Raw genomic sequence first — 13821 nt, forward strand, 5'->3', positions numbered from 1 at the left:
ACCTGAATCATTGAGGTCTGGGGAGGTGCACCCAGAGACACCCCTGGACAGTATGGTCTGCAGGAGGATTGGGTTTTCACCCACCACCACACTACGTCCTCCACTGGTGCCCGGTCATGGCTGAGATTCCTCCTGGTTCTGCACCATCTCCTCCACCTCTACAGCATCAAGTGCGTCATCACCTGCAAAAACATGAAAGACAACAAATGGAAACAGGCATGAGCACCATAGCACACACATAGGCCTGACAAGCCAGAGATCCAGTACATGAACAACACATGTCCCACATGACCATAACCTTGGCATGCATGCACTGTCAATGATTTGGAAGGGGAGGCTAAAAGCAGACACTGAGATCTCCAAGATGGAAAATGAACACAGGTGCTGCATGCTGGATAGCACTGTCATCACATATTAGCCTGTGAGTGGCATGGTCAATCCACATACATGGGACATGCCAGCACACAGATGGCACGTAGCATAGCCATGGTACATTTGACAAGTACAGCCATATGTCAGTGAATGAGTACTGTCACCCATCCATGTGAGATGGACATGATGAGATGAAAAATTCAAAATAGTGTGACAAAATATGCATGTGCCACACACTGCAACACATCCAGTGTGCAATAATACATTGATGGCAGGCAGATGGATACATCAATGGTTGGTCACTTCAACATGACAGAACACAACAGTCATGTTCAACATTCAAACAGGGCCCAAAAAGTAATGTGAGCAGGCCCTTACTCAATCAGCCTGAATGGTCAAATCATTCCCATAACAAGGTAATAAATGTGAGCCAATGTGGGTGGTAATCTATGACAGAAGAATGTCACATATGTGGCATTAGGGCAGAAAAATGCGTTGCAAAAATGGGAGGATTGAAACAATCAGGCTGAATGAATACTGAAAAATCAGAACAATGTTGTTGCAAGATGACCGTTAAAGGGCAACTGCAGTAATATGGCGCTAATTGGCTACTGTGGTCAGAAGGGATACTGTCATACCCAAACCCAAGGCTGGTGAATGGTTTGGAGGAAGTACATGGGTGACCCATACCACTGAGGAGTACACACCCTCACCTGCCACTCAATCATTACACATCACCCAAGAAACATATACATGGATTACACACACGTGCATGGGCACTCACCGGACAATGCCTCATAATCTGGTAGGTCTCCCACGCCTTGGATCTGTTCCTCTGTGACGAAGGTTCCAGCAACAGACTCATGTTCAGTGAGTTGGTCGTCCTCTGGTGGAGACCCCCCCGCCAGTCACCAGAGTAGAGGCATGATTGGAAGCCAGCTTGTTCTTTGCTCTGCGTTTCAGGTAATTCCACCACTTGTAGCAATCATCAGCTGTACGCCTCACAAATCCAAGGGCACTAATGTGGTCCGCGATAGTCTGCCAGTGGGCCCTACGTTGAGCAGGCGTAGTCTTACAGCCTGCAGTCACCAACATTTTGCGGCTATATGCCGACACATAGGCCACAAGTGCATCAAGTTCGGCGTCATTGAAGGTAGGCTTCCTTGACGTGCCGGAGTGTGTAGCCGTGTCTGGGGTCTCAGCCTGTAGTGCAAGAGCACCCTTCTTCTTCTTCTTGTAAAATGGTGCGGATCCTGAGTGGCTTACGCCGCTCTGGTCAGTAGGGGCAGAAGCGCAGGTGGACTGGGTACTAGAAGCCTGTAAAGGCACAATGACCATAGGTCTTGGTGCAGGCATTGGCTGCAGGGTGATGTCAGCAGGGCCAACGTCGGTATGATGGACCTGGACCAACACTGTCCTGGCTGGGAGACTCAGAGCTGGGGTGGATTGAGCTACAGCTGCCCCTGCAGCCTACCCACCCTGGCTACTTGGTGCAGCAGATGACATTGCTGCCTCAGATCCACGTGGCCTGGTGACAGCAACTTTCACCGCTTCACGTGGATTAGACTTGCTGACCTGGAAGTCAGCCTGGGAGTCATCCTGTGCCGGTTCAGGTGACAAAATGGGCCGGTCCAACAAGGGCTGAGCTGGGATGGTGTCAGCTACGTTTCCCACAACCATTGGGGGGGGCATAGGTGTCCCCAATTGGTCCTCCACACACGGGGCCCTAGGGGCACCCTGCAAATCCTGGCCACGTCCCCTATTGCGCCCACCACGCCCACCTTTTGGAGGTCGGCCACCTTTGCCTCCCTTACTGCTTGGTCACCTCCCAACCATGGCACTGATGTTGTTGTGCGTATGGGAGTTGCAGTAAAAAATTGTCCTGGGCAATTGGGGTGAAAGGGGTAGGGTACTAGATGGAATTCGTACCCTAGTGCTCTAGCAAGGCTGGATGTGACCCCTGGGGAAAGATGACGGGTCACGCAATGCACAGGCACCTCAAAAACAAAAGTACACATGCACGCAACCCCTGGTAGACCACGTGCGTGGAAAAATGAACCCGCACTACGCTGTGGCACCCAGAAACACAAAAATAAACATACGCGTGTTACACGCAGCCTGGGTTATGCGACACACGGGGGCAACCACAGTTGGAAAATACGTGCGTGACTCAACGTCTGCCTTGAAAAAGAACGTGAAAAAGATGCGCGTGTGCGAGTTGGCAGCACCCCCGCCAAAAGAAGAAAAGAACGCAGTCTGAGGAAACAGGGAGTACGAACTGGAAACGTTGTGAAGTAATCGCGTGTGAACCGACAAGAAGTACAAGAAACACCTGCTCACTCTCCACAAAAAGCACGTACAAGAAAATAGCGTGATACTCGTATCTTTTAAGCCAGCCCACACATGCAACGTCACTTACGCGCTTACGCGCTAAGGCCCTTTCCTCCAATAGCACGGGTGACTTGCAGTTTTCTCACGTGCTGAATCACAATGCATCCGTGTTGTGTGGAACGCCCGTGCGCGTAACGTCAATTACGCGCTGGCGCGCTAAGGGCCTTTCCTCGGATTTCACGTTGACGTGCACATTTTTGAAGTGCCAAATCACTCAGTATCAAGCTGGCCACGCGAAAACACACGGAAGACCACGCACCTGCCCAAAAGGCCATTTTCCTGCCCCCAAAAGCCCCGAGCACGCTCCCACCAGCCATCTGCTGCTGCCTGCCTGCTGCCCACGTGCCCTGCTATTTGGTGCCTGCACGTCAGCCATCTGCAGGGGTCCAGTTGCTGTGTCCACCCCTGCTGGAACAGAAGACTCCCGACTGGGATACCATCGCTCCACAGCCCAGCCCTAGGACCCAGTTGCCCACCCACGCCTGCCTCAGGGGTCACCATGTCAGGGCAAACACCATCTGAGACCACTGGCGACCCCCAGCCAGAGAGGCAGAGGGCCACCAGCTTCAGTGAGAAGGAAGTTGGTGTCCTGGTGGAGCATGTCCTGGGGCATTATGATGCCCTCTTCAAAACATCACGCGCCAACAAGGAAGGACGGGAGAGGATCTGGGAGGACGCAGTGGTTGCCATCAACGCGGAGGGGGTGGCAACCCGCAACATCAAGCACGTCCGGAAGCACTGGGAGGACTTCAGGTCCAGGACCCTCTACAAGGCCCGGCGCCTCGCGTAGGGGGGCCGGGTCAGCATGAGCAACATCCAGATTAGGGTCCTGGAATGCGTAGGCCCAGCGCTCCACGCCCAGATCCTTCAGAGGCAGACCCGTCTGGAGTTGAGCGGTAAGTGGCCAAGCATTGCTGTGTGAGACAGGGCATGTTGCAGGGTGCTGGTAGTCTGATACTTGCCTGTATGTGTGACATAGGCCATGTATGGATGTGTGTGTGCAGGGACATCATGGTCATGCATGTGAGACCAGTAATGTGTGAACCACATGTATGGTGCATGTGTTCCAATGCAACATGGGGAGCTGTATGCGGAATGCACACATGTATGCATGCCTGTCTCTGTTCTTGGACATGGAGGGGGGGGTGAGGGATGGGTGCTGCTCTCATGTACATGTATGGTGCACATGTGTGTGTGTCTCAGAAGTGTGTGTGTGACTTTGAAACGCCATGGATGCATGACACATGCCGTGATGATGTGTAGATTCACTCATGCAGTGCCGTCACCGATGTATCCACTGTGTCTATCCACTGTGTCTGTGGTGTACAAGCCATGATGCATGACACTCCGGTGATGTGTGTGCATGGAATCATTGTGAGCCATGATGCATGTGAGTTTGAAGGCAAATTTTTGGTTAAAAGAGGCCCTTGTACATGGATGCTGATGTTGATTGCAGGCGCCGTGCCTGTTTGTGCATGTGTGTTGAGTGCATTCACCCATGTATTGTGGAGGGACAGGATGGAAGTGACATTTGACAGTGCCACTCATGTCTTATTGTTTCCTGTCTAGGGGAATATTGTACTGTACCCTGATGCTTGTGTTCTATGTCTCCCTCTATGCAGCGTCAAGTGAAAAAGAGGGCGGAGATGACGCTTTGGAGCCAAGCGGTGGGGATGCCTCTATTGGGCGGCGACGCAAGGCCCAGCCACCCTCCCAGGAATTGCCATCATCCGGGAGCGAGGTGACTGGTGCCGTGTCTGCCACTACGGCTGTAGCGGAAGGGCCGGGTAAGCCCCCACAGGGGCTTGCAATGGCGGAAGACGGTGCAGAGACATCCAGGTTGGCGGTCTCCACAGAGGAGGAGGAGCCCGCTACTGAGCCGCACATGGGGCCTGGTGGGGGTAGTACCACTGGTGCAAGTGGTGCAGTCCAGGGCCAGGGTCACGAGGCAGCACAGGTCACCGCGGAGGGGCCTGTGCATGTTGCTGTCCTTTACCCTGTGACTGCACCACCATGCACCAGCAGGGATGCCCCGTCCCAGGCCCATCCGCAGGTAGGGGGGAGTGCCACGTCATCTGCCTCTCCACTACCTGCGGACGAGGGGTCCCAGGACCGTATGGGCTCCGTCCTGGTTGGTGTCGCGTTGCGCACGTGTGACATTTGTGATGACGTGCGTGCTTCCTGGGTGGAGCACGCACGCCATCACGAAGAGCAGCGTCGCGATGTGGCACTGTTGGGAGGGGCCCTGGTCGGTGGGTTCCTACATGTGTCGTGCACTCTGGCGCACCTCTCCTCCTCTGTGGAGACTATGCGCCAGTCATTCTCCCTGCCGTCTTCCGGCCCAGATTCCACCAGGGCCCCCTGTGGACCTGGCCCGACCAACACAGCCAGCTTGGTGGAGATCCCATCCCTGCGACAGTCGGTAGTCGGCGGTCCAGCAGGGGTGGACACACCAACAACTGGAGACCAGCAGATGGAGGATGTGCAGGCACCATCGGACAGGGCACATGGACAGCAGCAACAGCAGCAGGCTCTAGGTTGGAGCAATGATGGCTCGGGGCCATCGACATCAGAGGGGCAGGCATCGGCCAGAGGGCAGGAGAACCTTGGAATGGGTGTGTCTTCTGTGTGGCTGCAGTTGGGCCAGCGTATAGATGCGGAGTGGCGGCGGGCAGATGAGGCATGGCTCACCATGGTCAGGACGGAGTTCTCCATGCGTCAGGCATTGAGGCGGGCAGAGTGCCTCGAGGCAACTCGCAGGGAGTTGGAACAGGCCATGAGTGCATCCCTGCGAGACCTCGGGGCCAGGGCAGAGTCCCGCCTCCGGGACATCGACATGGAGTTCGATGATGCCCTGGCCCGGGACATCACAGAGTGAGCCGCAGGACTTGCCCGCCGCCATTGTATATAGTTAGATAGTGTTAGGTTTCCTTTCTGTAATTATTTATTTTGGGGTGCTTGGACAATGCCCCACGTTTTTGTATATAGTTTTTCATTAGGTAGGGTTTTTTCTAGTTTTCAGCTGAAAGGTTGGGCTCATGGACCCTGGATTTGTACTTTGTAAATAGTTCAACACTGGATTTCACTGGATCAATGGTTTTGTCTTGGTTTATCACTTTGGATTTGATTTGCCGTACAGTCACTTTGGACCCATGTGCATTTGGATTGATTTTGATTCTGCGTTCACTCATTTTCTTTTTATATTTTGGACATGCAGCTTTTTCTTCATCATTTCCATTCTGTGTGTTTCATTTCATTCCCTTGCTTTTGTTTTTAATACATTTTCATTTCCTACTTCTATGTGTGGTATTTTCTCTTTGGTTAGATGCATGTCAGGATGTGTGTTTTCTCAATCTCATGCACGCATTGTGTGGGTGTAATAGAACTGTGTTGATGTGTGTGCATACTTGCCATTTGTGATGTGTCATGTGATCCGGATTACATTGTGGGGTGGATGTGATACCTGGTTGTGTGTTTGGACTGGGGTGGCGTGGGGTGCGATGTGGGTGGCCATAAGGCCCATGATTGAGGATCGTCATGACGTGGGGGCGGGGGGACATGAGTTGTGGCCTGCTGGCAGGTGCCCGTCAATGCTGGGTGGGTGGGGGTGCTGGGGGACATGAGTCAGGGCCTGCTGGCAGGTGCCCCTCACTGCTGGGGGGTGGGGGTGCTGGGGGACATGAGTCGGGGCCTGCTGGCAGGTGCCCGTCAATGCTGGGTGGGTAGGGGTGCTGGGGGATATGAGTCGGGGCCTGCTGGCAGGTGCCCCTCACTGCTGGGGGGTTGGGGTGCTGGGGGACATGAGTCGGGGCCTGCTGGCAGGTGCCCATCAATGCTGGGTGGGTCGGGGTGCTGGGGGACATGAGTCGGGGCCTGCTGGCAGGTGCCCCTCACTGCTGGGGGGTGGGGATGCTGGGGGACATGAGTCAGGGCCTGCTGGCAGGTGCCTGTCAATGCTGGGTGGGTGGGGTTGCTGGGGGACATGAGTCGGGGCCTGCTGGCAGGTGCCCCTCACTGCTGGGGGTTGGGGGTGCTGGGGGACATGAGTCGGGCCTGCTGGCAGGTGCCCGTCAATGCTGGGTGGATGGGGGTGCTGGGGGACATGAGTCGGGGCTTGCTGGCAGGTGCCCGTCAATGCTGGGTGGGTGGGAGTGCTGGGGGACATGAGTTGGTGATCACTAGTGCAAGGTGACATGTGGGCTGGCTGGGGGGCATGCCCATGGTGGATGGGCTGCCTGTCGGGAAATGACCAGGGGTGCAGGGTAGTCCCCTGTGGTGTGGGTTGCCTGCAGGGGCGGTCGAGGGGGTAGAGGGCACACCCCTGGGAGGACCCACACTGCCAATTCACGTGTGGGACTCCCTGCACACCCCACTGGATACACGTACCCTGCTCTGACAGCGAAATCGCTGGGAAACTTCCTACGCACCCCCGAAATACACGTACCCCGCTCGCACAGGGCCAATCGCGTGTGGAACTCCCCGTGCACCCCCGAAATACACGTACCCCGCTCGCACAGGGCCAATCGCGTGTGGAACTCCCTGCGCACCCCAGTAATATACGTACCCTGCTCGCTGAGGCCCAATCGCGTGTGAAACTCCCCGCGCACCCCTGAAATACACGTACCCTGCTCGCACAGGCCCAATCGCATGTGAATCTCCCCGCGCACCCCAGTAATAGACGTACCCTGATCGCACAGGGCCAATCGCATGTGGAACTCCCCGTGCACCCCAGTAATACACGTACACCACTCACACAGGCCCAATCGCGTGTGATTCTCCCCGCGCAGGGGTGTACGTGTATTCGGAGGGGTGCGCGGGGAGTTTTACAGGCGTTTTCGTGGTTGGGGGCCTGTATGCTGGTCTACTGGTCTGTGCGCCGTGTACGGGATTTGTGCGCTGTGCATGGCGCACGGGGAGAGGTTGGGCCTTACTGGCGCTGCTACAGGGTCGCTGCGCCAGTCTGTGCCACGGCTGGTAATGGATGTTAAAATCCATGAATACGCTGTGCGCTGAAAAAGATTTTGGCGCACGCGGCTGGCATAGACTGTCGCACGCGCACATTGTGCGCCAGCCGCGTGCGTCACTTGTTAGCTGAATTCTATGAATTACCCCGTTAATTGGATACATTTTACTAAGCCAGGATTGGAAAGGGGGCAAGGGAGTCTAGGAGCTTTAGGGTGCAAACAAGATACGCCATAAATGTAATGATCGATTAACTACACTTGCAGATACGACATATGATGTTTGTACTCCTTATCGCATCTTGGTTTGTTTGTTATATAAAAAAAAAGTAATAAAAAGAAGTTTTAAGAAAAAAGGATAACTTTTACTAAACCCTTGCCTCTCGGTGAGACTGAGTCATTTCAGTGCGGGAGAAAGCGAGCTACAGGAAGGTGTTTGGGGCGAGCGACTACATCTGGCCCAGAAGGGGGACACGATTTCTAAGTGGCAAACGTGTGCAGCTAAGGCAGGAACGGATGCAGTAGATAAGGCTTCGTTTAGCAGGGAACGTGTGCAGCTGCTTCTCAAATGTACTTGGATTTGCAGTGCAGAAGAGGGCATTGCAAAGTTTGAGGGTAGGCTCTGGGGGACGCAAGCCTTCTGTGGATACAGAATGGCAGAGGGCTCAGCATGAAGCTGGGATCGAGGAGCCCTGGACACTGACCTTTAGGAAATGAATGTGACCCGGAAGTAAATACTATGAGTAGCAGATTATTATTTGCGTCCCAGGTCCGAAAGTGTTCGATGTTTTTTTAATAAATGAACGGGTCTATTAATAAACATCTGGTGGACGGTTTCGCTTTTGGCTTTATGCCTGAGTCCAATAGCGGAGAATCCACGACTAGGAATGGACAATGCAAAATGATGATACTATATGATATTTTATTTGTATCGCGCTCATACACACGTGTTTCAGAGCATGATGAGGCAAGGGCGGGGAACAAGGGAGGGCAAAAACAACGATCTTACTAGGCCCATTGACATTGAGAACGCGCAAAATTGCAGGGGAGAGGGAAGGGGGAAAGTACAAGGGAGAGGGGAGAAGTGGAAAGTGCTGAGCAAGGGATAAAACAACAACTGGTAGTGCAGCCAGCAAGGTGGCAAGTGCAAGGTTTAAAGCGGAGACAAGGAGTGTCTGACAAGTGCAGGTAAGGGGACTGTAGGGTTACAGATACAGACCCAAGTGCAAGAATTGCCAGGAGGCAGTGCGGGTGTATGGGTGGGCAGAGACCTGGGATCAAAATCAGAGGGTAACCAGGTGCAAGATGCCGAAGCAGACAGATCAGCAGGGGAGAGGAAGAGCGGAGGCAGAAGCAAAGAGGAAGGTCTTGAGGTGGTTCCGGAACCGGAGATGGTTCTACTCAAGTTTCAGAGTGGCAGGGAGGCTGTTGCAGAGGGAGGCCCCAGCCGAAGACCCCCAGCTCATTGCTTGGAGAAGCGACTGACCCTGAGGGAGTTGGAGGTGTAGAGCTCGAGTGGGAAGGTATTTACGGAGGGAGAGTTGAAGGTATTTTAATGCCAACTGAAATACACAGAATTCTATGTACACTATGATGACCCTTAAAATCCTTCTTGTATAGCCAATGGGGTTACCTTGCAATGGTGTAAGTGAGTACTGGGCCAACTGCAACTAAAGTCTGGAACACCACCACTAATATAATGGTCTTTATTCATTATGAAACAACGATCACTCAAAGTCTATACACCAAATCAGAATGCAATAGGTTGCCATTGCCTACAAAGGTTCTCTGCTGCTCCCCCGCTTTGCTCCCTTTTGCCTTTTTAAATTTGATGTCTACTAGACACAACTTAGAAAAAGATCTTTGATTGAAAAATATAGTTAGAAGCTATTTCTTACCGAGCATCCTTCATGCTTCCAGAGGCGGAGAGTCGGGTTCCAGAAGACACACTGAGTGGTAAAGGTGGCAATAGAGAAGTTCACATTGGTCTTTCCTCCCAGGATGCTAGTATTAGTCACTTGAACCATTATGTGGTAGTACCCGGTGCCGTTCCCCAGCTGCGCGGGTGATAGCACCCAGGTGTACCCACTGGCTGCGAAGAAACATGAGTAAAAGTCAGACATTTGCGGTAGAAACATGGGCGAATGGGGGCCGGCTCTTGGCATAACAGGGGGACCAGCTTAATGTCTCTCTGCTGTGTTCACTCAATGACTCTGGGACACCGGAGTACTCTTACCGGGCTTTAATTTTACAAAGCATTGTTAGATCCTACCTGATGCATTTTAGCAGTTGTCTTCTCAGTACACATCAATTAAAGTATTGTACACCCACATGAGCCCAATTTTTTTCAAGTTAAGCAAATCGAGTCTCCTACTTCGGAAAGGCCTTTGTTGGGGAAAGGAAATCCGAGTGCCTAAAATACAGTGTCTCGGTTACAAGGACCCAGCCGGTCATTCTAGGCTCCTCACAAACCGCTGGGTAAAGAAACACTAAAACAAAGATACAGCAGCAGAACAATATTACAGATGACTTCTCAGCCACTCTTTGTCTGTCAGGAAGTTCAACCCTGTACCATATGGGATTGTAGAGGTAGGGATTACTAATGAATATTTGTCACTGCATTATAGTTAGCACACCTTTACATTTTAGAATTAGTGCTCATAGGCATTAATATGGCATTTATGCTTGCTCAGCAGGGCGGACATGGCCGGCAAAACCCTGCCAGCCTGAGCTAAGGCAGGTAAGAGCAAAGCAAGGGTCTCAGCTCGGGCTGTGGGCCGTTACTGCCCATGTCCGCCCTCCTGAGTGGGCATGAAAGCCATTCGCACCCCGGGGTTCATCGGAAGTGCGAATGGCTTTCATTGTTCCTCGGGCGATTCGCGTTGATTGCGCAGCCGATCTCCTGAGGAAAAAGAAAAGAATACAAGATGCCCGCCGCCATATTGAAAAGGGACTACGTTCCTTTTCCATGTCAATGGCGGCCAGCAGATGGGAGGAGCACCGGGTCCCAGAGCACAAAGTTCCGGTCCCACAGTTTAGTGTGGATGGAGGGAGGGGTTTGTAAAGGGGATCAGGGTTTTTTATTGTCGGGGGAGAGTGCCTCCCCACATTAACAAAAACAAAAATGACGCTATCCGGGGAAGTGCTTTGGGTGGCAGGTACAGCAGGCGGGGAATGTGTATTCTGGCCCTCTGTTCCCGCCACCTGATTTGCTGAGCGCCAGTGCATTGCTATACATGGGCAAATGGTGAAATGCCATTTTCTTCATCAACAAGCTCTTGCTCTGATTAATTTGTAAAAGATATTAAGAACATGAGACATATGTCAGCAGTTATGTCTTTCTTAAAATGACTAGTGTAAAAACATTTGTAATTCATTTACTTTCAAAATATTTGAATGAATGCAGTAGTATCAAGTTTATTTTGGATTTGTAGAAATTATTCCATAAAACTACAATAGTGCATAGTCATTCATAAAAACCCTTAGTTATAACACATGCTAAAATATGATAAAAGCATACCACAATAATATTGCAGCACCACCCGTATAACCATGACAACAGAAGTACTGAAATATATGCTTTTGAATGATAGATAGCGTTACAACAATAGTTTCCTCCTTTCCATGCATGTTGTAGGTAAAGAATGTATTTATACAAGTTGTAAATAGACGAATTTAACAATTAAATGATAATGCGTAGAGAATGGCTAAGAAAGGGGGCTGCAACCTGTTGCTCTCCAGAAGTTTTGGACTACAACGCCCATGATCCCTCAACATAGACAGTGGTGGTTAAGGCTGGTGAGAGTTGTAGTCCAAAACAGCTGGCGAGACGAAGATTGCAGACCTCTGGGCTAAGACAACTTTTTTTGTAAAGCACTATTTGAAAAATAAAACAATTAATGTATTCATTTAAATATGTAGGGTGTGCTGGTTTTTATCGCAAAATAAATATTCTGTCTCTTGTGCGTTAAGTATTTGGTCGGAGCCCGAATATGGCACATTTTAACAGGTGCCCTCTCTTTCTGCAATGCTTAGCAAGAAAATACATACCAGCCAAATAGCCAATCAGAGACATCTCAATAACACTCGCAGAATGAGGGACGAGTTCAGCATCGTCTTGTTGTGTCCCTAATGCAAGAGGGACTAATATACCTTGAAAGCCCTCAACCAGGAACTGCTTTAGGTTCTCTAAGATACACCCTGGGCCTAACACCTCTACCACCACAGCACTTCATTCCACAGCCATTTGATTCCAGAAATGCATTTGGCATACAAGCGCTAGCAGTGCTGCCCTCTCTCCGCGCGGATACACAACGCTGCTCTCCTTCCTTGCAGCCCACACACCCCTGTCAGGTTAGCCCGTTAAACGGACACAGGCTGAGGAGGTGGAACTGCACTGTTTTTCAAGACTGTGCACACTTCGCATCTTTTGTGACTCTTTCTTGCTGTGCCAGTCTAACGGCCAAGCTTTAAAATTCCCCTTGAGCCACAATGAAGACATCACATTTAAAGTATGCTGCAGCGGACTACATTATACGAAAACTTTCAAGGACAACATCAGTTGTAGGGCTCTATTCCTTCCTGGTGTTACTCTTACTGGCCCGCTCTTTGCTTGTTATCCAACTTAGCCCGGGCTGCCTCCATTTCTCACCTTGGCTTCTTCCTCCTTTGACCTGATTCCAGCTCCTGCCAGGTGGATTCCTCATTTCCCTTCCGGACTGACTCCATTTCTCGCCTTTTCTCCTTCCTCCTTTGTCCTGATTCCAGCTCCTGTAAGGTGGATTCTTCATTTCCCTTCCAGACTGGCTCCATTTCTCGCCTTTTCTCCTTCATCCTTTGTCCTGATTCCAGCTCCTGCAAGGTGGATTCCTCATTTCCCTTCGGGACTGGCTCCATTTCTCACCTTTCTCCTTCTTCCTTTGTCCTGATTCCAGCTCCTGCAAGGTGGATTCCTCATTTCCCTTCCAGACTGGCTCCATTTCTCGCCTTTTCTCCTTCCTTTTTTGTCCTGATTCCAGCTCCTGCAAGGTGGATTCCTCATTTCCCTTCGGGACTGGCTCCATTGCTCACCTTTCTCCTTCCTCCTTTGTCCTGATTCCAGCTCCTGCAAGGTGGATTCCTCATTTCCCTTCCGGACTGGCTCCATTTCTCACCTTTACTCCTTCCTCCTTTGTCCTGATTCCAGCTCCTGCAAGGTGGATTCCTCATTTCCCTTCGGGACTGGCTCCATTTCTCACCTTTATCCTTCCTCCTTTGTCCTGATTCCAGCTCCTGCAAGGCGGATTCCTCATTTCCCTTCCGGACTGGCTCCATTTCTCGCCTTTTCTCCTTCCTCCTTTGTCCTGATTCCAGCTCCTGCAAGGGGGATTCCTCATTTCCCTTCGGGACTGGCTCCATTTCTCACCTTTTTCTTCCTCCTTTGTCCTGATTCCAGCTCCTGCAAGGTGGATTCCTCATTTCCCTTCCGGACTGGCTCCATTTCTCGTCTTTTCTCCTTCCTCCTTTGTCCTGATTCCAGCTCCTGCAAGGTGGATTCCTCATTTCCCTTCGGGACTGGCTCAATTTCTCACCTTTCTCCTTCCTCCTTTGTCCTGATTCCAGCTCCTGCAAGGTGGATTCCTCATTTCCCTTCCGGACTGGCTCCATTTCTCACCTTTACTCCTTCCTCCTTTGTCCTGATTCCAGCTCCTGCAAGGTGGATTCCTCATTTCCCTTCGGGACTGGCTCCATTTCTCGCCTTTCTCCTTCCTCCTTTGTCCTGATTCCAGCTCCTGCAAGGTGGATTCCTCATTTCCCTTCGGGACTGGCTCCATTTCTCGCCTTTTCTCCTTCCTCCTTTGTCCTGATTCCAGCTCCTGCAAGGTGGATTCCTCATTTCCCTTCCGGACTGGCTCCATTTCTCGCATTTTCTCCTTCCTCCTTTGTCCTGATTCCAGCTCCTGCAATGTGGATTCCTCATTTCCCTTCGGGACTGGCTCCATTTCTCGCCTTTCTCCTTCCTCCTTTGTCCTGATTCCAGCTCCTGCAAGGTGGATTCCTCATTTCCCTTCCGGACTGGCTCCATTTCTCGTCTTTTCTCCTTCCTCCTTTGTCCTTA

General features: G+C 51.6%; 1 protein-coding gene across 1 annotated transcript in view; it reads right to left on the reverse strand.

Annotated features, from left to right (window-relative positions):
• PKD1L3 (polycystin 1 like 3, transient receptor potential channel interacting) overlaps window positions 1–12620 on the reverse strand; it is a 130828-nt gene extending 118208 nt beyond the window's left edge. Inside the window, exons 1-3 of the mRNA XM_069642533.1 lie at window positions 12376–12620; window positions 10197–10213; window positions 9623–9816 (exon numbers count right to left, since the gene is read on the reverse strand). Of these exons, the coding sequence (XP_069498634.1) occupies window positions 9623–9816; window positions 10197–10213; window positions 12376–12620 (456 nt within the window). The remainder of the gene's footprint in view (window positions 1–9622; window positions 9817–10196; window positions 10214–12375) is intronic.
• Between the last annotated feature and the right edge of the window lie 1201 nt (window positions 12621–13821).

This window comes from Ambystoma mexicanum, chromosome 1q, assembly GCF_040938575.1.
Source record: "Ambystoma mexicanum isolate Mex_15411 chromosome 1q, UKY_AmexF1_1, whole genome shotgun sequence".
NCBI classification, from domain to species: domain Eukaryota; kingdom Metazoa; phylum Chordata; class Amphibia; order Caudata; family Ambystomatidae; genus Ambystoma; species Ambystoma mexicanum.